This window comes from Falco cherrug, chromosome 4, assembly GCF_023634085.1.
Source record: "Falco cherrug isolate bFalChe1 chromosome 4, bFalChe1.pri, whole genome shotgun sequence".
NCBI lineage: Eukaryota > Metazoa > Chordata > Aves > Falconiformes > Falconidae > Falco > Falco cherrug.
In genome coordinates, this window is record NC_073700.1 from 110,255,289 (window position 1) to 110,282,699 (window position 27,411).

Consider the following 27,411-nt stretch of genomic DNA (forward strand, 5'->3'; position numbering starts at 1 on the left):
GTTATGCAAGTATTCTTCAGGTGATGCCCTGAAGAATAATTCCATCCAAACCACCGCTAGTTACACTATAGCTTGTACTAAGACCTGAAATTAAAACAAAGGCTGATACTGTCAACACATGTCAAATATTTCATAGTACACCTGCAGGGGCCACTTGGCCTTGTGACCAACAGCCACACCTAAGCAGTATGGTTGCCATCTGTGACTTACGTACCAAAAGCACGTTCATTTCACAGGCCCTCCCTGACTGAAAAAACCCTGTGCCTTGGACACTGCTCACCAAAAAAATACAAAGAATCAAAGCCTGGTATTTGTCTGGTATTGTGATTACACAGTAGCAATGGGGTAATATTAATTGATCAATCTACCCCCCAAAAACCCTAACTTAAATATATTACAAATTGAGAGCTTAACATATCAAAAGTTCAGAAATAGCATACCATTTCAAAAGAGTCACAGCCTGTCAGTATAAAGGAAGAATATAAAACTATTTTATTGACCACTGTTCACCAGTATTTACAATAAAGTAAACAATATACAGTCTGATAACATTCAAATTACTACAAAGTTAGTTGTCACTTGGTCTTCTCGAGACCAAGTGATCCCAAATACTAAAAAGAATAACTCTACAGGTTTAAAGGGCTAGGGGCTTGGGTAAAGAAGATACATGCACATCAATAGTATAGAAGACTACAAAACATCTGTGAGTTTGTTTAAACATTCATTATGATTCTGTAATAACTATGGAAGTTTATGAACATTTTATAAAAGCTTTTACCTAATATGGAGGAAGTAGTAGTATCAAATGCTCTCTTGTGATAAATGAAACAAGTTGCAGAAAGCTTTTATTTACTTGCTGTTGATGCAAAACATACTACTTCAAAAAAATATCAAATTTAATTCTTGTTAGAATGTATGTTTCTCACATGGCTAACAAATCAAATTTCAGGTTTTAATATTCATATATATAAAAAAGCAATGCAAACAATTATTGTGCTTCATCTTCTGGGCATGAATGCCAAGTTAGTCGCTCTTCATAAAAAGCAATTACAATCTGAGGACACTTCACGTTTGCTTCTTTGGCCAGCACCAGATCTGCCTCATCAGAGTCTTTCCTGATGTAGAAGAGAGTGAGACTTATGAAAATGTGTAATAATTCAGTACATTTAGCAGCTCTTGGTAGGTCATAAGTTCTGAAAAGAACATCAGCTAGAAATCAGTTTTCAGTATACCTTTTGCTATAGCTACCAAGAATTTCCATGCTAATGGCGAGGTTTCATAGCTGCATCTTCCTTTCCTCTCCACATTTCTGTTTGAAAGGAAAATGCTATTCTCAAAGGGAACCATTTATACAGTTACCTATTGTTGTATGTAACAGAAGAAGTAAAACTTTGCTGATTTTGTCTTTCAAAGCATAATCAAAACTTCAAAGCGAGACTTCTTAATATCAACAGCATCAGTCTTAAGAGGCGGTACTTGGATCCAAATTGTATTTACTATTTATGCAAGTAACTTGCTTTATTTCATACTACTATTCTTGATGCTGTCTTGGGGTGATAAAACAATCATTCCAGTCCAGCATGCTTCAGATTCCATTTTAAAGCATATGCTGTCTTTACAAGTCAGTTTTGCGCATACATATTCACATCTGTGTTTGTTGCCTACAATCAATTATGAAAAATGAATCAACTGCAACTGAACTAACAAAAAAAAAAGTTTATTTTTGTACGTTTCCTTTGTGTTTGATTTTTCCAATTATCTCTACAGAAATTCAAATAGTCACAATCTGTATTTTGCAACTCTTCCAAGTTTCACATAAAATTTATAGAGAATTTGAAAAGCCAGAAGGGAGGCAGAATTTTCCAAAGCACTAATCTTTAGCAGTCCAGGCATATCACATGACAAATCATTTTTCTCTCCATTCAGAAATTTGTGCCCTTCTTAAAGGCTGTGGAAAGCCACCTTTCTTCTCATCCTACCACCATAAGAAATCTGACCCCCAGCAAACGTTAATTCAATCTCTTGTATTCTCAACACTGGGAAAAGTACTGAGTTTATCCTGCTTGCTCACAGGCAAGAAGTCCTCTGTCAACACTGTAGCTAATGAAGCCACTCTTCACCCGCTCTCCCAATAACACAACCCTCTCCCCATCAATTTCACCTCTTACTAGCCCACAACAATAAACCTCTCCTTCATATTGTTTATTCTTCATCTCAGCCTCAGCTTCCTCCACTAGTTGCTTCCAATTCCACTTGGCTGCACCCAGAACAGCTGGCACTATGGCTGGTTAAATGGTTGGCTATGCAGCAACTGACTTATGCTTATTGAAACATGTAAAGCTGGATTTCTGCCTGCCATTCCCTCAGCAAGAACATTATAAAGATCCATATAAAGATCCAGCTTTTCCATACAAATGTCAATTTTTCCATATTTTATGAGAATTTACCTTTCAAATTTCTACTTCTCTAAAACTGAAGCTACAGAAACTGATCGAGTTTCGAAGCAACAGGGATTAAGTACTAACTGATTATAGAAGCCTAGTTTTTCTAACAATACAAGGTTAATAAGCAGGCTACCAGCTTCTCTGTCTTCTGAAATTAAGTCGTCTCATTAGCCTAAGTGCAACTGTCTGCCCCCCCTTAATATGGACACACGAACTGTGGATATAAGACTTACCATTTCATGAGAAACATAAGCTCTCCACTGCTATCCGTAGCCCCAATTATCCGCTCAGGATCAAGACCCCTTGCAAACCCTCTTGGTTTATCAACCTATTAAGTAAGTTAGAAGACCGTTATCTAGTTTAAGATGAAATTCTATTCTGGCATTAGTGCTAGATACACGTATTCTTGTACATACATATATGTGTGTATTGGAACAAAAAAGTATAGCGTTACATAATTACAAAAGCTATCGTTACATATTATTGTCCAGAGATTACATTACTTTTTTCATGACTGATCTTCAGGCCAAATCATCTAGATGTAGAGTAATAATGAAGGATTTTACACCAATGTTTCTAGCATTTATTTCTGAAAACTCAATAGGTGAAACAAGTGGTCTAAAATCATTATAGAACATAAACACACAAGCATGGCCAGCAAAACCAACAAAAGCAGCAAAGCAAAAATGCATTCTGGAAGTGGGAAAGACACATCCTTTTCAGCAAAACAACAGCCCTGGGTTGGCTTAAACCATCTGTGAAACCGTCCCTGGGGAATACCTCAACTCTTCCCGGCTGCCTGAGATCCCATTGGTGGGAAGGAGTATCACTATTTCCTGTAATAGTTCCTCTAGCTTCACAATATTCTTTTTGAGACAGTGGCCACTACTGTACCAGATGAAGCCACACACCAGACTTTATACAGAAACTAAAATATTCTTTGTATTATTCATCAACTGTTCCTTCTGATGCCTCCCAACCTTTTTGACAGTAACCACACATCTAACAGCTGTCTTCGGTAAAGCACTGACTTTGCCAACCAGTTTAGTTTTCAAATTGCTAGTTTGAAAGTTTACAGCGACAAATGAACACAGTATTATACATCCATTATTTTATACTTACCAGCATTACATTTGTCATTTTTTTTTAATTTAAATTGTAGGAGAAACCCAGACCTTTTAAAAAAAAGTATGCTTTCTTCAGTGACCCTTTCTATTTCCTCTCCATCATATCTGGTCTTAATCCAAGTAACTGCCTGGTTTTCACATTTTGCCATCTTGCCACTCACCTATTCAAGATCATATACTAAATATGAAAGCCAAAGCAGAACTTCATCTTTGTTTCATGTTTATTCAGGAACCCTCTGCTTTAATACAAACTGACCACTTAATATCATTCATTAAGAACTCTTAACCAGTCTTAATTTCAATTATTCATTCAGTAAGCATCATGGGACAACGCAAAAACTTTTAGTCATCATGTCAATCAATCATCTTTTTCCAACTATTTGGACAGTCTTATTAAATACCATGGATTACCCTTTTCAAACCACAGTTCCAGATGCTGTGCAATTTTTACGGTTTTAAACTCGTGTTTGGTCTCATTCTCAAAGCCACAACAGGATTTTTGAGGGGATGGGGATAGAGAGGTGGGGAAGAGACACAGGAAAAAAAAAGCTTAGTACATGAATATATACTTACAGAGTCACGCTTTTTCTTTGATTTACTATCATCAGATTCGCTATCTGACAAAGATTTTCTTTTGGCACCATCTGTTTTCTCTTTACCAGCTTTCTGAGAGTTCAGAAAAGCTTCGATTAGCTCCGGACAATCTAAGTTTTCTTCAGGTTCCCATGTATTGTCAGCACTGAAACACATATTTATGTAAAATTAAGAATAAAAATGTAAAACTATCCACACGGCTCACCTTAAGCAAGGTAATTTTTTCTCGTTATGTAAGGCAGGTTTCTTAAACCTAAGGATGCTTATCTTGCCATCTTTAGTAACCTTCACGTACTGCATTTGATGACTGAATGAAGTACGCTCTGCTATTGTTGGAAAATAATGTTCTGAAACTGAAAATGCAGAATAAGCAGCTGTGTTAACTCCTGTGACCTATGTGGGATCACAAGAGTTCAAACAAGCAATCCCCACCCTACCAAAACCTACCTGTCCATTTAAACTGACTCCCTATATCATGAACACTCAAGACTTACAGAGAACAGAATGTACACAACACTCACTACAAAGAGCGTGTATGTCTAGGCTTCTCTATACGAGGAATACTCTCAAAAAGCTGCCTCTGAGCACTGAGCTCAACTACACCTAGAACTTTCTTCCTCCTTCAGTTGACTACAGGAGGAGACAAAGGTTCCACATCCAGAGCTGGGCATTGCAAATATTCCAGTAAGTGCATTTTGTGAACTAAAATTTTAACAAGTCCATAAGTGTTCCCTACAACAACTAAGCACCTCATCAGAAGTCCTCATGCACAAATACTGCCACAGCATACTGCACAAGCAGGATGCCTACAAATTATTTTCAGTGACTAAAACGTATTTTCACAACTTCAAAACAGACCCTCAAATACTAAACACATTGCGTTTATGCACTCATCACTACACAAATTTCAGGTGCTAGAATGCAGTGTTGCAGTGCAATCACTTTGGGCGGAATCCAGCAATAATATCACTGCATATGTAACTACGTATATTCAAATGCTAGGTGCATCCCCTTTTTTCAGCTAGTAAAGCAGTCTGCCAGTGTCACAGAAGGGAGGGAGGAGGCACAAATATGTGCCTTCTTTATCAATCAACTTTTTAAGTAAACCGTAAGGTTTTCTTGTGCCTCCACAAGTCCTGGGAAAGAGATTCAAAAGCTACCTTTCAGGTATGCCTGATGAAGGTGACCATGCCACAGAACTCCTTATGCAAATTCATTTAATTTGAGAGCAGCTCCGAAAAGTGAGTAATAAGCAAACTATCTGCTTCAAATTCACACTTAAGAGCTGCCTACAGTTTAAATCCCTGCAAAATTTCTTACTCAGAAGTAACATTCATTCCACCACACATGTAACAACTGACAACTGTCAGTCTAGCTTACCTTGCTAGATATTTACACAAACTGAATCAAAGAACAGTGGCAAAAGAACAATCACTAAGGAACTGTTAAACCTTTGGAACACTGTATATAGCACAAACACTGAACTGCGTATCTTCTATTTTGTTTTCATACTTTAGTGCCTGACTTGAAGACGCATTTATGGATGCCCTTCCCTTGAGGTTCTTTAAAATGTATCCACATCATCCAACCTCCTCTCTGCACAGTTATTTCAAATAAATGGTTAGTATTTAGCATTCTATCAGAAAAAAAAAAAAAAAGGTAATGCCTTACTCTGTAAATCCTTTCCACTTCAAGTAGTATTCCACCTTTCCATTTACAACACGTCTGTCCAGAACTTTCTCCACAACAAATTCTTCAGGCTCTGCCTCTTCAACCTTTTTACCTTTGCCATTCTGTTTCTTTCCCATTTTGTGCTAGAAAAGAAATTCAGAACGACATTATTCATTCTTCTGCTTTACACAGTTACTTCACTGGCCAAATCCAACTTTGCTCAGTAAACAGCGAAGAATCATGTACTTATTCACATTAAAACCAGAAGCTCAGCCTCCTTTTTACATTAGTGCATGTGGTCAGGTAACCTGAGCAAGACATGTTAAATGTTTTGGTTTTTTTCAGGTGCTTAATGAGAAACTCAACACCAGTTTTTAAAAAGGTGAAATATTTTTGTCCATACACTCACTGCCTCTACTTCCCTTATTAATTTAATTCTCAGTGCTACATGCTCAAAAACTTATGAAGCTTCTAAAAGTTAACTCTATGCCCGTGAAAAGGCAGAAGGCAAGAAACAGCATACAGCAGAAGTAAAGGAAAGTAATAAGGGAACCGTGAAAATGCATAAAATAGAAAAGGGATGGTACTCAACAAGGTGGTTACTACCTTTTCCAAAACAAAAAAAAACCAAACAACAAACCCAACCAACCAAAACAAACAAACGAAAAAAACCAAACCCAAACAAAAAAAAAAAATCAAACCCAAATCAAACCAAAAAAGGAGAAGCTGATGGAAGCAAAGTTTATGATGTATTGCTAGAATAACCAAAATACTCAACAATAACCCATAACTATTGAACAGGAAGCATGCTAGGACCATTCTGTTACTGCAGTCCCTTCTCATTCTTAGCCACGCACCAATGTTACTTACATTCAAACAGGTGTCACAAAGGTGCAAAAAATTAAGACAGCTACACTTAAAAGTACAGCACTTAACACGTAAATGAAATTTTGCTAACTTAAAAAACTTTATGTTTTAATTTTACATTTTATACTTCAAATAATATTCTAAGATCTTAAAAATAAATATTACATCCACATCATCCTCAAGGCATTCCCAGTTTAATAAGGCACAATTAAATAGTAATAGAAGGACACATTTCAGAATTTCCTTGTTTGTAATCTTCAAAAGGTTGTAACAAGCCCATCATGTTGTTGTGTAACATTTCTGGAGCACCAGCAGACCAAAAGCAGTTTGCTTGCCATTTTGGACTGCACCTTATAAGGAAATTGTTAAAGTGGCAGTCATAAACTAATGGAGGCAGTATTAAGCTCCTAAAACATAATAGTCATGCAGCACCCTAAATCAAGGTAGATAGAACTAATTCCTCATAATGCACTTCCTATAGAACAAGAAAACACACAAGCAAAAATCACAGGGCACCTCTACTTGCTTGCTGGCCTTTCTCTAGAATTCATTGGTGTTAGTTTGAGAATACTGCAAAACCATTCTGAAACTGACAAATTTTTAGACCTTCTAGAATTTTGTCCTGATGTGGTGAAAGGTAAAAAACCAGTATGTGTTAGACACAAGGAAAACTGCCTTCTTTCTGTAAACTGAAGATCTGAAGCTGATTCTTTCTTTCCAAAGCCCTGTCTTTGTGCCCCTTTTTTATAATTGATTTTTCCCTCTATCCCAAAATAGTTTTACTCTGGTTAGCAACCCACAAATTGAAGGTGCAAAACAAAGAGGAGGAAAACTTCAAGTTTCCCTTTCAAACAGCAAGTTGCTGTATATGATTGTATCTTCTGTGACATTGGTTTTGATTTGGAAGCATTGAAGAGTGATTATCTAAAACTGAGCATGTATTTCCAATTAGATTTTAGCTGCCTGCATATCCCAGGTCTGTTTTGACCACAGTATTCCTGTCTGAATAGTGTCAACTTAAGCACACTGGCTTTTTTTGCCTCCACAAGAAAAAGAATGTAAGACTGAAATTGAAGGAAAATAAAAACATGAAGATGTCCAAGGCTTCTATGAAGGCAGTTCTTTCAAGCAATGTAAGTGTGAAAAAGAGAAAGGGGCACACGATGAGGAAAACAAAAAAAGCAGAGGGGGGAAAAAAAAAAAAAGACTCACTATACTGTAGTAATGACATTATATTACTGGTGATGAGGCAAGCAGGATACAAGCGGGGAACATCTCCATCTGTGTTCTCTGTTGGACTAAAATTATTTGATTGAATGAAAGATTGTTTTCCGGTACTCTTTTCGGCTTCACTAATTCTTGTCACCACAAGATAAACGTTTTGGATTTCTGTATCACAGCAACAATTATTTTTTTTTTACTTTCTAAGACTTAAGTATCTATATAATCTTCCACAGAAGAAAATTAATGTCATGGGGGTCTGTATTTTTTCTTGAAGTGCAAGAAGAATTAACAAAATTGAGAATATGTTGCTTTTTGGTTTAAATATTAGCGTTTAATTATGTCTTGCGTGCATCAGGACTGCTTTCCAACCTATTAAAATAATGCTTTATTGTAGAGCCTGCAGAAATACTACTGAACATTTGTTAATAACCTGTACATTCTGAGATTACACAAGCCAATGTAAATCTCAGCCCACAAGTGAATTTGGTACCTGACCGAAGTTAAAGGGTACTAAAGGTCCACTAGACCCCTGAAGCTCCATTCTCTAAGGCTGCGTGTTAGAAACTGCAACCTGGGCACTTGACCACTGAATGCTCATCTGTGGCTCACTTCCTTCCCTGCATTCAGAAGTCACATGTGACAGCTGCAGATCTGTGGATCACTCTTTCTTCGAGGGGCAAGATTAAAACAACTGATGTGACACTGTGGTGAAGTGTTTTAACATACAAGAGGTAACAAAATCGGAATTACAGTTCCAGAGCTTTGCTATTCCTTAATACATTTAGATTTTGCATGCAAATACATAATGAAACAGAATTAGTTATGGTTCCCATGGGAACCATAACTGATTTTCCTGACCTGTGCAGCAAAATTCTCAACAACATCAAAAGATTAAAAATACTGCATTCACAGATTCTTTCCTCTCCCTGAGGCATCCCCTCCCCAGGCTGGCTAACCCCTTCTCTTCCTCAAATTAGGGAAACGCGGGCAATCAATTACTAACAGAAAGTTCAGACATTCACCTTGGTGAAATCTTTTTAAATAGTTTGTTATTGTACAATGTAAAGGAAGCACTCCATTGCACTTCTAAGCCAGGAGTTAATACTAAATTTATCTTGATACGGGTCAACCAGCAATCATTTCACTAACTTTAAGAACAGGCCTTTTGAGTGCATTATAGGCCAGTTGTTCTGCTATCCAAATTCTGAATTGAATACGTGTATTTTTGCTTTCTTTCCCACCTCAACCTCAGATGCATCTCATGCTATACTTCTTCAGTTCTGCCTTACATAAAACTATGTGTCATTATTAGCTGAACAGTAACCAGCCACCATCTGCCCTTAGAAGTCCCTATTTTAATGCCAAGCAAAGCTTTACAGGACTCGAGATCCATGAATACATCATTAAAATGGTCGAGGAGGGGCTGACATCAGATAATCTCTGCTCCTATGAAATTGAAAGAAACCATTGTTTGTTAAAAATAATTTCAAAAGGCATCTTAACTATGCCACATCATTTCCCAATAATGTTATTTTTCATCTGTAGAGACTCCTTTCCTCAGGCAATTAGTATTCCCCAAATACACTGGGAGAAATTAAATGGATATATGATTTGGATTTTATTTTTTACATATATGATGAATTACACTGTATGCTGAAAGTAGGATAAAAAAATCCTTAGTGTTTTCTACTGTAGAACAGACGAAATAGTGCGGAGTCCTTTAATGTTGTTTTTTTTCCCAACAAGTCTCTTTAGAAATGGCAGATTTATTAAAGCCAAAGCCAATGTCCTTTCTAGTAGCCTTACTTTCTGGATCTGAAATTTTGGTCAGAATAATGCTGGGGAGGGGAGATGTGGATGTATCTTTTAAATGGAGATGCCAAGTTATAAGTTTGAAGAAAAATATGTTGATTAAATCCTTATATACTTTAGGTGTGCATGAACTTACCAATGTAGTTTTATTGGAGGCCATTTTTATTGCAGACTTGCAGAGCTTTTACTAGAAAAATGCATGACAATTAAAAGGAAGTTTACATTACTCAAAGAAAGGCATCCCAATACAAACATGGTCCTTGTTCCAACCCCCATGTATTCACTGCATATAATATTTCTAACATGGATTAAATCCAGAACAAAAAGTAGGCTACTACTTTGTCTGGTATAACCCAGTAATGCACCATTATGCTAGCCAGGATAAACGATACTGACAAAGTGGTATATAGGGTCAAAAAAGGTTTTTCCCAAGGCCTTCTAAGGCATAGCAACGTTTCTAGGGAAAAGGGGGAGGACCATCAGGGATGCTTATTTCCTTACACCCAATAGAACAGGAGTTCAGATTCTAGCAGTTAATTGAGGTATACCTAGGTATATTAACTGTGAATCTGGTGGGGAGCAGCTACAGCTCTGTGGTGTAATAATGAGTCTCCCATTACCCTTACATCATAGTAAATGCTTATAAACAGCAAATATTTATCTTAATGCAACTATAACGTTGCCTTCTGATTCTGAAGTTTGCAAGAGTTAAAGTCCGAGAGCAATATTAACTCGACTAGGCTGTACATACTACACATTTAACCTGAGCAAATTATGTTGAACACAATCCATCCCCTTTCTCATGTCATTTCTCAAACTGAGCACCTCCTTAGGCATGTATTGTCCCCGCCCCACCGCAAACTATAGAACTGTTAGAATTCCCCATATGCCTCTGCAAGGCAAAAGAGAAAGTCCTTCCAAGGCCAGAAAACCTCCCCGTCTCGGCAATCCCGCCCAACTCTCCCCTGACACCAAGTGGGGTTTGGCATTCCCATAGGCGGTGGGGTAGGTGAGGTGGGAGAAGGGCAGGAGCTAGGGCCCCAGTGCAGAGGGGCTTCTCTCGTCCCCGTCGGAAAGGCAGGATAAAGGGAGAAAGAAACAATAAAAAGAGCAACGAAACCCCCGTGCCACCCCCGCCGGAAAACAAGGGCAGCCCCGCGGAGGCCTGCTGGGGGAGGCTGCGCCTCGGGCCTGCGGTGGGCGCACGTGAGGCCGGCGGGGCCGCCCCGGGCGAGCTAACGGGACTGCCCCGGGGGGGGCGTGGGGCCGGCCCACCGCCCCAGCGCGAGGGCCCGAGGGAGGCGGCCTGCCGCTCCCGCCCCGGGCAAGCCCCCGCCGCCCGGCGGGCCCTGCGCGCCGCGCCCCCGCCGCCTCCCCCACCCCGCCACGTTTCCCCCGGCCCCGGCACACGCCGCCGCCGCCACCTCCTGGAGCGGGGACGCCCGGTGGCGGAGGCCGCCGCTCGGCGGCAGCGGGCTGGCTTTGTCTCCCGAGCGCGTCCGCCGCCGCGCGGGTGCCGCTGCCCCCGCCCCCAGCGCAGCCCTCCCTTCCCGCGGCGAAGCCCGCTGGCTCCGGGGCCCTCCCTCCCTCCCTCTCTCGTGCGGGCCGCGGCCCCCCGGCAGCCTGCTCCGCCCGTCACCCCCCGCCGCCAAGGAAGCGGCGGCGTATTGAAGGGGGGGGGGGGGGCGCAGGCGGGCTGCGCCCCGCTTCCTCCCGCGGCGGCCCGCAGACGAGGCCCGCGCAGCGCTGCGCGGGGCGCAGAGGGAAGGGGGGGGGGGGAAGGGAAGGAGGCGGCTGCAGCAAGAGAAAGAGGGAGAGAGAGAAGGATACAGACTTCAATGGTGCCCAGCCGCTCGGGTCTCCCGTCTCCTCCTCACTCTCGCCCTGCGCGCACTGAGCAGCGGCGGCAACAGCGACATCTGAGGGGGGCTGAGGCGGGGGGTGGGGGAAGGGAGGGAGGGAGGGAGGGAGGGGGTGGGGAGCGGCTGGGCGGCAGCGCGGCGCAGGGCGGGCGCGGCGGCTGGCGGGGCTGGGCTGGCCGAGCACTGCGCGCCGGCGGCTGACGGGGCAGAGCGCACGACGCCGCCTACGCGCGAGCTGCAACCTCCTACCGTCGTCGCCGCCAGCACAGGAGGGGGGCCAAGACGTCTCTCCAACGGGGGGCTAGCGCAGGACCGCGTCAGGCGTCCAAAAGAAGGAAGATGCCTCGCGGCGACAGAGAAAGCGACTGGGTGAGCTGGGGGGAACGGGCCCGCGGCGCCCGGTAACTGCAGCCGCCATGATGGCCGCCGCCATGAGGGCGCGTTGGGCCAGAGCGGACGCCGCCCGCCGCGGAGCGGGGCCCTCAGTCGATGCGGGAGAGCGGCCCCGGCGAGCCCCGGGAGCGGGGAGGGTAGGCAGGAAGCGCTGGTGTGCGTTTGAAGCTCGATGCGGCGCGGCTGAGGGGGCCGTTTGGAACGCGGCCATTTCCCGCGTTGCGGCGGGGAGGCCTAGTCGTTAGCGAGGGCGCGGGGGGAGGGAAGCGGGCTCGGAAAGCAGGGGCGCGGGGGAGCTCGAAAACTCTTTATTAGTGGGGAAAAGGGCTTGGAGTTGACTGGGAGGCTTACGCTCTGGGCGAGGAACCGCGGGTGGACCTACGCTGGCTTTCCCTGAGAGCTGGGGCGGGGGGGGGGGAGGGGGCGGGAAGAAAGGAGCAGCCCCATCGCCATTTCCCTGGCGCGCGGGGCGGCAGCACTCACCCTTTGTCGCGGTGCGTGCGGGGCCGGCTGAAGGGGGGGGGGGGGGGGGGGGGGGGGGAAGGAAGGAGGGAAGATCAGAGCCGAGAGCCGCAGCGGGCGGCGCACGCGGTGTCAGCGGCGCAGGGTAGAGCGGAGCAGGCTGCGGCGGGGTCCGCTTCCCTCCGCTGGCTCCCGGGCCCCCGCGATGTGTCGGCGCTGGCGCCAAAATTTAGGTAGTTACCGCTTTCCCCTGCCCGGGCGGAGGGGGAAGAAGAGGCTCGGCTGCCAATGACTGGGGGAGATTTCGGGGGGGCGCTCCGCACCGTGCCAGTACCACAGGTGGCCGGTGAAAGGTTGGGGGGGGGCGATACGAGGCCGCCTTCGGTTAATTATAACCCGTCGCTTTGACCGTTGCGCCTTCGGAGCCGTTCGGCAATTTCCGGAAAAAACGGCACTGTGCCAGTCGGTTCTCGAGGCTGGTTCGGCTCCGCTCGGGCACGTATTGCGTGTCTCTTTCGTTGTCGGAAATTGCCGAACGGGCTAGATAGTCGATGACTGCTGCGCCTTTTTCTCCGGAAATTGCCGAGCAGATCCCGAGCGCCGTTCTTCTCCGCTTCGGCAAATTCCGGAAATTGCCGAAGCGAGTCGAATGGGCTTCCATTCCCCTTTCGGCTTTTTCCGGCGACTGTCGAAGCGGATAAGGTCGACGACGACGGCTCCTTCGGCTCATTTCGGAGACAGCCATTACTAACGGAGTTGATGACTTTTTATTACGTGATAAAAACACGTAGGGACGTTCTACCAAACTGCTGCCGCTTTGGAGATATTTAAGCTCCAGAATCGAGGGCGGTTGTTTGTTGGTTTGGTTTTTTTTTTTTTAAACGAAAACCTCGGAAGCGAGCCGGGGCTGGAGAAGGAGGGCGCTAGCACTACGTGGAGCTGAATTTCAAATTACGTAACAGTTAAGGCAGCCATTACTGACCAGTTGTACGGTACTCTCAAGCAGGAATACGTAAACCATGAAGAATATGGTACGTGAAAAGGGAAAATTCAGAGTTTGCTTTTACGGAGGGTGGCGCGTTTGTGCGTAGGGAGTAAATTTTTTTCGGGTCTGGGCGTTACGAGCAGGCTTGAGCCCTCGTTGGCGCAGGTCTGGGTGCCGCCGCTGGGTCCCGGTCGTTGCGCCGCGGGTAGGGGGCCGATGTCTTCCCGCAGAGGAAGCGTTAGCGGGGAGGAAGGTTCTGGAAGCGGTGGTTGGGGCTAGCGCGCAGCCGAGAGGGGAGGCGGAAGCCGCAGTAGCCGTGCATGGCGGGTGGCGGGTTTTTAAGTCACTTGACGTACCACTTGGCCGAGCTGCAGTTAAGGTGGTGCAGGAGGAGGGGGCCGCAGGACCATGGAGGTCTGTCAGTCCGCGATCCGGCGGGGGGGGGGGAGTCGCCTTTGCCCTGCGAGGTGCTGACCGGCCGGTGTGGCGCTGCTAGTAATGGCGGTGGCGAGGGGGAGGGGTAAAATGGCGGCGCCGAGACTCCCCAGTGCGTGAGGCTCTGAGGATCGCTCCGAGGGCGGGAAAGCGAGTGAGGCGGGAGGGCAGTAGGGGCTGCGAGGTGGGCAGGCAGGCAGCTGTAGTCGGCTAGGGGCTGCGGGGGCGGAGAAGAGCGCTTGCAAAGCTTTTCCTGGTACCGTGTGTGTAGCTGCACGCTGGGAGCGGTTTGCAGCGCTTGGTTTGTGTTTAGCCCGAGGGCCCGGGTGTTAATTATTTCCTCTGCCCTATCTGGGGTCGGTGCTTCCAGCAGCGCTTTCCTTCCCGCCGCATCGCTGCCCCTGGAGGTGACGGCTGCTTCTGGGCGCCATTTTCCGCTTCTAGCTGCGGGGGGCCCTGTGTTCCTGATAGCCGCCACATGGCGGAGCCGGCACGGGAACCGCTCCGCTCCTGATAACGGCGGGGGCGGGGAACCAGGCTGTTGGATTGCAAAAGCCCCGTCGAGCGTATAGGGCCTAACTGGGCGCTTGGAGCGGCGGAAAGAGGGCGAGCCGGTAGCTTTCTAGTTTGGGACCAGTAAACCCAGCTCTGCGTTTGGCAGGCCTAGCCATGGAAGCTCAGAGATCCTTCTCGCTTGTGTCTGTTAACCATTTTTGTTACTCGCCTTCTCAACTCTGCAGAAGCCAGCGGTCAACTTGAGAGTATTTGTGCATGCATTATTGCTATATTAAACACATTTCCTTGCTCTGACCATGAATTTTCCAGCAAAGGCTATGTGTTTTGCAGTCCTTTGAAGTGCTGCTTTAAGCCTGTGAAAGAAGACTTAAAATAAGCACTGATGAAGATTCTACAGAGTTCATAAATATTTCCTATCACACTCCATTCCTGCTAGAGAGTGTACTATGGAAATCTTGAGAGAGGTTTTTCTTCCAGCTTTTATATTGTGAGCCTTGGCAGGAGTGGGTTCTGTGTGTGTGGGGGGGGGTGTTTCTACCAAATGAGGATTTTCATCGAGATTCTCAGAGGGACTGGAGAATCTATCATACATTTTACAGCTTCAGCATAAACTTCAGATGGTCAGAGCTCTGCTTAATGTTTAGTAGTAATGTGTGGTATGTGTGTCCTTTAAAAAACAAATGCAGTTGTTAGAACTAATAAGATCCCATTCTTGATTTTCATTTACATATTTGTAACTGATTTCAAAGGTAAACCTAAGGCTCACTGGAAAAATGCTGCCTGCCTACTAAATTTGCTTGATTCTCATAATAAGAATTCAAATGTGTGCACATGACAATCAGTTATATAGGGAAAAGTGTCTTTTGTGGGTCTATGAAACTGTAGTTAAGTAGTCCTTAATTTTCAAGCAACAAAACAAGTAATTTGAGGGGAGGATTTTTGTTTCAGCAGTATCATCTCTTAAAGTGACTTCTTGGCTAGCCTACTGAGATTTTAAATGATAGTATGTCTTGCAGCATACGACTTTTTAGTTTGTCTAGTATGCAGCATCCTTTCCTTTATTCCTTTTAAGAGATGAGGTGAAAGGAAACTTCACATGAGTTTGCTGCTTTTAAACTCTTATGTCTTATTTTCCTTGTCTGTATAAGGAGAAGACAGCACTGGCTTCCTCTGTATTCCTTGGAAGAAAAAATGAGAGATCCAACAGCAAGTGCCAAGTGTTTTTTTAAGAGACTGATTGTTCTCAAATACTGTATTTATTGGGGGGGGTTCTAATGTTTGACTTCCTTGTCAGGCTGCAGTATCTTAGGCTGGTAATAGTGATGTATTTTGAACAAAAACTGGTTCAGTACTTTTTAAAGCGTTTACACAGAACTATTTTGCTTATTTTTCAAATCGCATTGTTTGTTATTGTTCATCGTAATTTCCTTTTACATTTATCTTAATGTCCAGTGCATAGTTGTTCATGTTGCGTTTGTCAGTTATAGCTAACAATTCGGTGTTTTAAGATAAATACCACCCTGAAGAAAACACCAAACCAAACACCCAAGCAGATTTTCTTGTTTTTTACAATTAGTTAACAGTATAAAGCTGAAGTAATCATTGCATTTGAGTTCTGTTGTCCCTAGCAGGACAGATCTTTTTCAGACAACATTCTGAAATTTAAATTTTGTGGAAGAGGACTACCCTTTAGTACATTTTTTAAATCGTTGCTTTTTGACATGAAATTGTGAAATGTATGATCCAGTGATAATACTCTGTGTAGAAAATGGCAATTATGATCCCTGCTTAGTATAAAAAGTTAGTACGAAAGTGTTTTTAACTGGTAGAGGTTGGAAGGTTGTCCTTCCTGCTTTGGTATAATACCGCATGCAAACCAGTAAATGTAGTACCTTATTAGTGGTCCTGTGTTTTTTTTTCAACTATGTACTTGTCATCACAGCAGAAATTGCTGCTGAACAAGCGCAGTGGTAATTTCTCTGGAAGGTAATAGAACTAAGTCTTACTGAAAGCATAGTTTATATTAGTGGATACATATGGAAGTACATAGTATTCTCATTTCCAACTTAAAGGGAATCTACTTAGTTTTGGTATTGCTGCTGTTGAGGATGGGTAGGTTTACTGCTAATTCCAATGGTGCAGGATCCCAGATTGATTTTACAGATGCTCCAGCTTTCATTATTTTAATAATTAATGAGAAAACTTGAATCAGAGACCCATTTTAGAACATCTTTAGCTATATATTCATACATCATTATGCTTAATGCCTTGGATAAATAGCATCATAGTATTCATGTACAACAATTTGAGCCAGAATGGTTTATAAAAAATATATGTCATCTGGAATAGCATCAGACAGTATGAATGAATACATGTTATCTGTAATGAGAACTTTTTGATTTGTTTTTATTTTCCTTTTCTTTAAAAAGCATATCTTACATAGAGGAATATTCTGGAAATCTTTGAGTGTGATCCCTTGTTCTTGATGTTTGGAGGGAGAGATGGAAAGAAGCACATTACTAAAATCTGTGTCATAAAAGTAGACCCATAGAATTGCGTAATTACTTGAATAATGGTAGAACATTTAAAGAGGCAAGCCTAATTTTGAAAAATGTGTCTTACTGCAAGTTTTTAACAATTCAGAAAATGTTACTTAGGGTCTAATTATGCTGGTGCGGAAGGGGATAATGTTAGTTATGTTAATGTAATCTTTTCTGTGACAGAGGGAAAAGGAGCAGTTTCGCAAACTGTTTATTGGTGGCTTAAGCTTTGAAACAACAGAGGAAAGCTTGAGGAGTTACTATGAGCAATGGGGAAAGCTTACAGATTGTGTGGTAAGTTTGGCATACTCATGCACAATAATGGCATAGAATGTTTAGAAGTTGTAAACAGGCGGAGTTTTTCGGATAGCTTAATGAAAAGATGGAGTATTAAATTTTCTTAAGTGTACAGTTGGTTGATTTAAACCTGATTCAGTCCATTGAAGCATATGCACAGACTTTCCCTTGCAAGAACTCTTGAGCATTCACAGTTTCCTATAAAATCTTACAGATTAACTGTTTTCAACAGTTTAGCTTGGCTGTCATTGGCTGAAATGCATTAGAGAGTGCCTACAGAGAGCACTATTGTATCTGTGTAACCTTTGGCAGAAAGCTGATACAGTGGTAAGCCTCAGTAAAGCTGGAAAATGATGTCTTTCTGTGTGATGTTTTCAGAGAGTCATTTAGGTTGGAAAAGACCCTCAAGATCAAGTCCAACTGTTAACCTAACACTGCCAAGTCCACCACTGAAACATGCCCCTAAGCACCACATCTGTGTGCCTTTTAAGTACCTCCAGGGACAGTGACTCCTGCAGAAGTTCCTCCACTGATTATGTTTTGGGAGCAGTAAATGCTATTTCATAACACCGAGTGACAACAATGGCTTGAATTTCTGTGATGCCAAGTAGTGCCATTCATGTACTTAACCAGCCTAGCCTACTACTTCATTATAATATAGTATTTTGAGATCAATTTGAGTAAAATATAAGTTAAATTTACATGTCTCCTGTAAATATTGCTAGTGTTAACCTTAGGTGACAGAAAGAAATGGTTAAAATGTGTTTATTGTTTTTAGGTAATGAGGGATCCTGCAAGCAAAAGATCAAGGGGTTTTGGTTTTGTAACATTCTCCTCCATGGCTGAAGTTGATGCAGCCATGGCTGCAAGACCTCACACGATTGATGGAAGGGTGGTTGAGCCTAAGAGAGCTGTGGCTAGAGAGGTAAGTATGACTTTGAAAGCAGATACTTTTCGTGCTTTGAAAAAGGCATCTCTTGTTTTGGTCGGACAGTTCTGCTTTGTTCTTGTTTGAAACTGCCTGGGTTTAAATTCTCTAGTTAAAAGGATGTAGTTGGGGCGTTGTTTCCCACATTTTAGGTCTGTTATGTGACACTTACAGAAATGTTCCTTATTACAGTGAATTACTAAGTTACTCTGGTTGTGGAATTGTGTGTGCAAGGGACACAACTGGGGTCTGAAAATATTGTTATTGAAAACATGTTGAATGCCTGTAATTAGGCAAATTCCATCTAACTCTTGTCCAGAACAGTTACTGTTACTAAACCTCAAATTGTAAACTCTTGTCAGCCTCTCCTGACTATTCCTGATAGTCTTAAAAGGTGTGTAACTTGAAGTGAATAAAACCAGAGAATGTAGTAGGGAAACTTTTTTCTAATGGTGGTGTACAAAATCATCTTAGGACGACTCTGGTTTTAGCCCCAGGCATACATGGTTTTAAACTTCAGGGTAGAAATTAGATGTGTGCACAGGGATGCACTACACTTGTAAACTTTGCAGCCAGGGTACTGTGGCACAAAGGTACTTGAGGAGCAAGTGCAGATGTAGTTTCTGTTACCACATTGTGGGAGTTCTTGGAGGGTTTACCAGTTCAAGGACCCCAGGTATTTAGTGCATTTGGACTGACAAACGAATTGAATGAGTTGTCCCAGAAGTCAAGGGAAATAGAAATCTTAACCACTAGTACCTCTCTTAGCCATCCCGGTTTTTCTTCTGTTCCCTGCAGAATGCAGGGTTGGCTAGCCTTTGGGAAAAGGTAATTAAAGCAGCATACATGCATACTTTTGTTACACACAAAGCTGTTGCTAAGCTTTAGGGTGAATCATTCTTGGCTAGTGCAGCAGCTTGGATATCATGCTCAAAGTGTAAAAAAACCCATGAATGTGGAGTTGTCTTCATATTTTGAATAGCAGTTAAAATGCATAGGTGTAGATATGCTGAGGTTGAAGGACCTTTGTTGTTGATAGGAGTGGAATGTGGGTTTCACTGCTTTTGAGGAAATGGGCGGAGAAAGCTGATAAGTCTTTGTTACAAAAATTGTGCTCTAGCTACTAAATTACTTAGTTATTAAATACTAGGCCGTTCTTTCAAACAGTTGATTTTATGTTTTGTCTAAATCTGTTTAAAGGCTTTTTACTTACTTCTATGCATTTCATAGCCGTTCTACCTGTATCTTCTTCTTCAAGTGCTTCTTAAGGCTTTGATGTAAAGGGAGGGAGGAAAAAACCTCCTAATTGCCCCATGTTATTTGCCTCCCAGAAGACCTGCCAAGCAAGGTTGCAGGGACATGCATTGTAAGAGGGTGCTTGAAAAATCTTAGTATTCCATTCCTGAAGTACTGCCAAAATACAGTGATTTGTGAAATTTTTCTTGGTGATAATTCAAAGGATTCTTTTAACAGGAATCTGGAAAACCTGGTGCTCATGTTACTGTGAAAAAACTATTTGTTGGTGGCATTAAAGAGGACACTGAAGAACACCACCTTCGTGACTATTTTGAGGAATACGGAAAAATTGACACTATTGAAATTATTACTGACAGACAGTCTGGTAAAAAGAGAGGGTTTGGATTTGTTACATTTGATGACCATGATCCTGTGGATAAAATTGTATGTAAGTAAGCTTCATTTGACGCTTTCATTTGATAGTATTAAATTTAGCAGTCGGGGTAATTGTGTAAAGCTTAAACTAAGGAGATAATGAGATTAGGTATGTGCATGAGTATTTGCTATGTCATAGTTCCGGTGAATTGCATGGGAACATGTACTTAAAATAAGTACTGGCTTCTTTGCTTAAAAATGATATGTTTGGGGTGTTTTTAAATGATGTACAATATGTATTATTTGGGAAATTCCTTTTGGAAGCCTGCTATTCTTTCTTGTTGCCAGATCAGTACTTAAATGCTGATGGTATCTTACCTGATATGTTTACAGTGCAGAAGTATCACACCATCAATGGCCATAATGCAGAAGTAAGGAAAGCTCTCTCTAGACAGGAAATGCAGGAAGTTCAAAATTCTAGGAGTGGGAGAGGAGGTATGTACATGTAATGGTTAGCGGTTTGTTGTTGGCTTTTTGTTTGTTGGCTGGTTCTGTTTGCTTTCTGTGATCTCACTGCTTATAAATGTTAAATTGTTACAGGAAACTTCGGTTTTGGTGATGCTCGTGGAGGTGGGGTGGCAACTTTGGTCCAGGACCTGGCAGCAATTTCAGAGGGGGAGCTGGTAAGACAGGCATGTTTGTAGCATATTTTTTGTTACCTTATTCATACTGTCGTTCTGGTTCTGGGGAACTTTGTAAGATACTGCTGTTTAATATAAATGCAGCTGTAGCAGTTAAGAGCATTTGGGGGAAAAATAACTTGCAGACCTCTTCTGTAGTATACAAATGGATTATGTGGATAGTCCATAAAATAGAATTTATTTTCTTTCTTTTTTTAAAAAAATAAGGATTTTATTAAAAGCCAAAATCAACTTAATTCTTTTAAGGAATTCAGAGATTTCTCCTCTGTAATTCTATGCATCGCTTGCCAGACCTTTACAGTGGAAGGGCTATGTGCAAAATTAAAACGGGGGTACCTTACTAGTGCAATAAAATGGAGATGTTAAGCAGTGATTGGATGTGTTATTCACATATATTTTTCTAAATTCAAATCTATGTATACTTAATAAATAATGTCTTGAGGTAGTTATCCTTAAAGTCATAGGGATTTGCAAATTCAGTTAGTTTGCTAGAGGTGAATTGAACTTCTTTGGATTTTTTCTCCAATAGATGGCTATGGAAGTGGCCGTGGATTTGGTGATGGATATAATGGATATGGTGGAGGACCTGGAGGTTAGTTTACTTGGTGGTGGTGGTTGTTACTCCCGCATTCGTTTTTCATTTTTACATTCACTTGTCATTTGTAGAAAATATATAATTTCCACAGCCATTTTGTTTAAGAAGCACACATGGTTGTTGGCTCCTGTTAAACCTTTATATTGCAAATTCTGTGGTTATTTCTTGGGCAACTGTGCCCTGTTCTGTTTCTTGGATTTCCTGAAAAAATCAAGATTTTAATTAAGCCTTTTGATTGAGGTTTTTAGGCGGTCTGACTAGTGGGTTTTGGTCACAGTTCAGTTAGGGTGGGAGTTAGCATGTGCCTCTAAAAACAGTGTTCATAAAAATTTCTTCACAAAACTACCCCTTTCTTCCCCTGTAGACTTCTAGACTGAAAAGTATCCTCTTATTCTCTAGAATTTGGTTGCCTTCTACATGGAAAAGTTTATTTTAAAAAGGATTGTATTGTCATAGGTGGCAACTTTGGTGGCAGTCCTGGTTATGGAGGAGGAAGAGGAGGATATGGTGGAGGAGGACCTGGATATGGCAACCAGGGTGGAGGCTATGGAGGTGGTTATGACAACTATGGAGGAGGTAACCTACTTGCTTGAAATTACCTAGTGTTTTAGTTGTAAATGAGTGCAAGTCATCCAAGACTGGGATGTGTGTGTGCAAATGTTATCTAAGGAAGCTCTTGTTTTCCAAAAAGCATGAAAAAGCAGTTTGTTGCACACACTATTGGAATATCTGTGTGATTTTGTACATTCAGCATTCTAATGATGAGATAACTTTGTGAGTCCTGTATGCGTTGTAGCTCACCTAGGTATTTCTCCACTTTTGCATTAATAATGCAGGCAATTACGGAAGTGGAAACTATAATGATTTTGGAAACTACATACAACCAACAACCTTCAAATTACGGTCCAATGAAGAGTGGAAATTTTGGTGGCAGCAGGAACATGGGGGGACCATATGGTGGAGGTATTGTATATGTTCTGGCCTGCCTTGGAGTTAGAGTGGGTGGGCTTCCGTCTTCTGGGAGGGTGGTAGGGAAGACAGGACCACGGGGCAACTGTTTTGTACTAAAAGAGGGTAGGTCAAGATTAGGTAGATGGAGGAAATTCTTCATGAGAGTGGTGGCACTGGAACAGGCTGCCCAGAGAAGTTGTGGATGCCCCATCCCTGGCAGTGTTCAAGGCCAGGCTGGATGGGGCTTTGAGCAACCTGGTCTAGTGGAAGGTGTCCTGCCCATGGCAGGGGGGCTGGAACTAGATGACCTTTAAAGGGCTCTTCTAATCCAAACCATTCCATGGTTCTGAGGTGGATGTGTAGAAATTGGGTAACTTCAGCAACAGAATGGACTGTAGTGCTCCTGCTCTTTCTGCAATTTGGCTACAATTTCTTATCTTAAGACTGTAAAGGTGAAATTATAAATGACAAGATCCTAACTTTTTTCCCCAGAATATTAGGAAATGTTTTGCAGTTTCCAGTTTGTAAAGATTTTGGCCAAGTTTTTAATGTTCTTTGCTATTGGCTTACTCCATTTGTAGGCAGTCTAGTTAAAAGTCCACTAAACTTGCTGGAATTTCTCTTTTTCACCCCCTTGTAGCGCTATTTTTTCCTGACACTTCCTGTTGTCTAAATGTAATTTAATACATCGTGTAGAACTCACAAAATTGAAACACGAAGCCCTTTCTTGTAAGGCTTAGCCTGCAAGTAAAGTCAGCCCTTGCAGGCTCAAGATGGTACAGTGCGTCAAATTACGTGTAACACTGTCGAATCTTCTAAGATTTCAGCATGTACTTCTTGTGGCGGTTTTTGGAAGTTGCTTAGATGAGGACACCAAAATGTTAAAATCTTTGTTGTATGTGCCATCTCTGGAAGTAAAGCAAATGTTAATCTTCATACAGAATCAAAATCATTCCTAGATTTAAAAAGTTTACTGATGAAACTGTTCTGCTTCTTGTTTCTCTGCAATTGCAGGAAACTATGGTCCAGGGGGCAGTGGAGGAAGTGGTGGATATGGAGGGAGGAGCCGTTACTGAGTTTCTGCAAGCATGCCATGGGTAAGTATGTTTATAAGTGTTAAAATTGCAGTGATTCTTGAGAGTAGCTGCAGGAGTTAAAAGCTTTTTAGGATCATATTATCTTTCCTTTAAAAAATGGTTAGATGAATAATTTCATAACCTATTTTTTTACTCTTTACTTCTGTTGAAACAGGCTTCACTGTATAAATAGGAGAGGATGAGAGCCCAGAGGTAACAGAACAGCTTCAGGTTATCGAAATAACAATGTTAAGGAAACACTTATCTCAGTCATGCATAAATATGCAGTGATATGGCAGAAGACACCAGAGCAGATGCAGAGAGCCATTTTGTGAATGGATTTGGATTATTTAATAACATTACCTTACTGTGGAGGAAGGATTGTAAAAATGCCTTTGAGACAGTTTCTTAGCTTTTTAATTGTTGTTTCTTTCTAGTGGTCTTTGTAAGTGTAGAAGCATTCCTTTGATAATGTTAAATTTGTAAGTTTCAGGTGACATGTGAAACCTTTTTTAAGATTTTTCTCAAAGTTTTGAAAAGCTATTAGCCAGGATCATGGTGTAATAAGACATAACGTTTTCCTTTTAAAAATTTAAGTGCGTGTGTAGAGTTAAGAAGCTGTTGTACATTTATGATTTAATAAAATAATTCTAAAGGAAATATTGTGTAATTTTAGATTTTTTTTTTAATACTGTAAAATAAGGCAAGGAGTGGGTAGTATAAGGTCCCACAAATAATATAAAGCTATTGTTGTACGTGTAAAATTAAATGCTGGTCAGAAGAAAAGTATGTTGTTTGTAAATGATCAGGTTTAAAATATCTAGATAACTTAAGGGATATCTCTGCAAGGAGAAACACCTTTTTAGATCTTTTAGATGCTGCTTCTTCAATGGCAAGGAAAGGAAATATCCCCAGCGAGGTACTCTTCCAGGGACACAGGTCTAGTACAAGAGAAGTCTTGAAAACGTCACTAAGTTCAGCCAGTCTTAAAAAGCTGCGCTGTATTTCTGCAAAGCTTTAACCACAATAGTTTATAAGGATGCCAACGAAGGCTGAGGGTGTAGAGCAAAATAGTTCTAAGCTTCAGTTAAACTTCTTTAGGTAAGATCTTATTTACTTTTCCTTTCTTAATGTTCCAAAACCAAGAAATTAATATTGTATGACAGTATTCTTTCAGTATAGTGATTATCGTTATGTAGTTTAACATAGCAATGAATTAACAATTACCAATTGAAAAGAAATTTGTGAATCCTGTTTTTCTTGTATTATTAAATTTTTTTACAAACAAATTTTTGTTAATTTCAGCTACTTAACATATTTTTTTCCTACTGGAATCTAGCTATGATATGAACCCTGGACAAGCATAGACTGCTGCCACTGTACACTGCTACAGTTGAACAAATGAGACCTGCAAGTGTCCATTAGTAAAGCTTTGCAAGGGTTCCATCCCTGGTGTTGGTAGTTAAAATGGTAGGTCACAAGTTAATTAAATCATACAACTTTATTTTTGCATCCTGCAACATTTTATTTTTTCTTGGGAGTCTATGCATTATGGTGGTTGCAAGGTAATGCAATGAAGGTAGTTCTGTGCTGTTGAAAATGAACTATGTTGTTGTGTGTCTTGTCTACTGTAATCTATTTTATATAACACGTTTCATCCTGAAGGTTCCCAAGTAACTGTAGACTGTTTACGTGTAAGGAAAAAAATTTCACCACAGAATACATCTGCCTCTGTGAAGGAATGTGTCGTCCATTCTTTTAACAACTGCATAAGCAGTTCTTTAGGAGGGGAAGTGAAAACTTCAAATGAAACTGCAGGTGGTATTTCATAAGTGTATACTGTAATTACGTAAATTGGAATTTGGCTAGAATGTAGAGGTTTCCACCATTTTTTATAGTTCTTGCAGCTAATAAACCTTAGTGCCAAATTCAGTCAGCCTTACTCTCACTGCATTGAATGTTTGCACCTCAAATTAATGAAAATTCATCCAAGTAATGAGTTATTCAGAGTAAGGGTGGCATACTCTGCTAGATTTGGTTTTCAAATAAAAATCAACAAAACCCACACAAAAAAAAAGCAACCAAAAATAAGCCCTAATTTCAAAGTTCCGTTGCCTTTAAAAGGCTACCCACTGAAGAATGTGGACTCAGCTAACAAAAGTCCTGTTCCTTTTGTGTTAGACACACCAGTGAACTGCTTATACTTAAAAAAAAAAAAAAAAAATAAAAATGGCTGAAGTTCCCCTATTGGTAATTTGGTTTAGACATATGTGATAAACTTCTTCAGATACACTTTTTTTTTCTTTGGCAGGAAGGTGCCATGCTGCAGGTAACTAATGAAGAAGTGGTCAACCACAGAAACGCTTCAAGAAATAAGAAATTCTGTATCATCAGAAAATAGTTGTTTTTGCTGCCTTCATTAAAAATCTAGAGGTTAAATGAATACTGATAAAACATCACAATTAGTACAGCTCCCTGTAATGCTGGGTTTTTTAAATTATAGTAATAATGTCTTGTAAACCTTTCGAATAAAATTCAGATTCCTTAGGAGAAACAAATCACTAATGTTAAAATAGCAAACATTCTGTGAGTAGAAAGTTTAACTACATATTTTTATAACTTTCATAGCTTTAAAATAAAGTATTTTTATACCAAAGTAGTTCTAGTGTAATGCTTAATAAAAAACCTTAGTGTGTGTCTAACATTAAATAATGTTTATGTGCAGCTTTTAGACCCTTTCATGATTTGAAACATTAAGTTTTGAGGTGAATTTAAAACAAAAAAGTCAACTTGGCAAGTGTATTCACAGAACTTGTATCTCTGTCCGTAGGCATCTGTTCTCTGTCGGGAGAAACAGTGCTACAAATTAAAAGTGCTGATCTTTTTGCTGTTGGACACAATTGCTTTAAAATAGCTTTTTGGCTGTGTTTTATATTACTTTTATAAAAATACCTCCTCCTTTCCTGTTAATGAAACTAACCGCTTCAGACAGTTTGTCAAAATGTGATAGGACAATAGTTTTATCCTTTTTACCTGTAAAGAGCTTTTAGCATCAAGAGAGAAAGACTGAACGGAACGTACCAGAACTGTACTACTGATAGATGCATGTTGGGGGGGGGGGGGGGGGGCAACAAAACCCAAACCCAAACAAAAAAGCCACCACCAAACCAAACTGCAAGTGTGAGCTTGGGAAAGCTTCAGCTGGGAATGTATCTGAGGGAAGCTATCTTCAGTCTGTACTATTTTACTCTGGTCCCTACATACACAGTTTATTCTGAACTTGAAATTTATATGCTTGCTTTGGCAGAATCATTATGTCTTTAACATTATATAATTCAAAAATACTATTTAAGGATTCACATACGAATTTTTTTTGTGTTTCTTAAGTTGCACTTTGAAGTATTTGCATAGGTAACCAGTGGGCTGCAATGGAAGCAGAAAACGAAGATGCACAATCTGCTTTACTTTCTTCTTTCCAGCAGAATGAGTTGACCAGATGATAAGGAATTTGCCTTCTTTCCTGTAACTTAGATTTAGTTGATGGAAGTTTTTCTTTACAGTTGCCAAGTCCACATCCATGACATAACACACTTCAAAAAGGAGTAATTGTTTTTTTCTGTTTGAGATACTTTCAGCAGTTTTGCAACAAAGTTCAAAACCTATTTGAATTAATGTCATTATATTTTCCATATTGAGGTGGTTTTAATTTTGATACGCTGGTGATGGGGGAGGGGAGTGTATAGGGGACAGCATTACGCAAAAACTCAGCTACTGGGTATTTGAAGTCTTGAAAGGTAGGAGTAAGTTTCCTGTTGTCTTACTGTTGAACTTCCATGACTTTTCTTTCTTACTATGTGCCTAAGGATTGAAGCAAGTGACAGTCACAGTGTTCACTGATGAATTCAGTGAGGGAAATCATTGTTTTAAGTCAACTGAACACTGAAAGCCAGCAACTTGAAATAAAAACCAGCATGTGGTTAATTACTGGTTGTCAGTTTGTAGGCAATGTATACTTTATTTCTAAGTAGTTGGTTTTTATGTCACTCTGCAGACTTTGTTTTGAAAGTAACGGTGGCATTGCGGGTCAGGATGCTTCAGTGTACTAAGAACCGAGGATGAGGTTGTTGGTACTAGGCCCAGCTTGCCCCCAGCAAACACTTTATAAACTGAGTGAAGAATGTGGAAGACAACCAACTTGTTGGTAACTGGTATGGGAGCAAACTACAGTGTGTGACTTACGTTTATGAAGTGGTGAAGAGAGGTCAGTACTAGGGCTCTGGCTGCTCAGACTTTGTGTTGTCTGCGTTACTTACAATGCAA

General features: G+C 41.4%; 2 protein-coding genes across 8 annotated transcripts; one reads left to right on the forward strand and one right to left on the reverse strand.

Moving 5' to 3' along the window:
* Positions 1 to 469: 469 nt before the first annotated feature.
* Positions 470 to 13,820, reverse strand: CBX3 (chromobox 3). Of its 7 annotated transcripts, none has more exons than XM_055708789.1 (6): positions 12,698 to 13,032; positions 9,876 to 9,926; positions 5,837 to 5,979; positions 4,145 to 4,310; positions 2,678 to 2,772; positions 470 to 1,115 (listed from the first exon to the last, which is right to left on the reverse strand). In XM_055708789.1, exons 2-6 carry the CDS (start codon positions 9,897 to 9,899, stop codon positions 989 to 991), a joined length of 555 nt encoding a protein of 184 aa, XP_055564764.1. In that variant the 5' UTR covers positions 9,900 to 9,926; positions 12,698 to 13,032; the 3' UTR covers positions 470 to 988. The 7 variants fall into 7 exon arrangements, with proteins under 7 accessions (XP_055564764.1, XP_055564763.1, XP_055564762.1 ...); XM_055708788.1 differs by lacking the exon at positions 12,698 to 13,032 and adding an exon at positions 12,478 to 12,496; XM_055708787.1 differs by lacking the exon at positions 12,698 to 13,032 and adding an exon at positions 11,574 to 11,694.
* Positions 11,763 to 25,321, forward strand: HNRNPA2B1 (heterogeneous nuclear ribonucleoprotein A2/B1). The gene is given in 13 exon segments (XM_055708786.1): positions 11,763 to 11,970; positions 17,116 to 17,226; positions 18,008 to 18,154; positions 19,631 to 19,841; positions 20,162 to 20,263; positions 20,369 to 20,400; positions 20,403 to 20,451; positions 20,999 to 21,061; positions 21,521 to 21,640; positions 21,901 to 21,938; positions 21,940 to 22,027; positions 23,030 to 23,112; positions 24,431 to 25,321. Coding segments are annotated over 12 exon segments (1,053 nt in total). The 5' UTR covers positions 11,763 to 11,940; the 3' UTR covers positions 23,092 to 23,112; positions 24,431 to 25,321.
* The last annotated feature ends 2,090 nt before the right edge of the window (positions 25,322 to 27,411 follow it).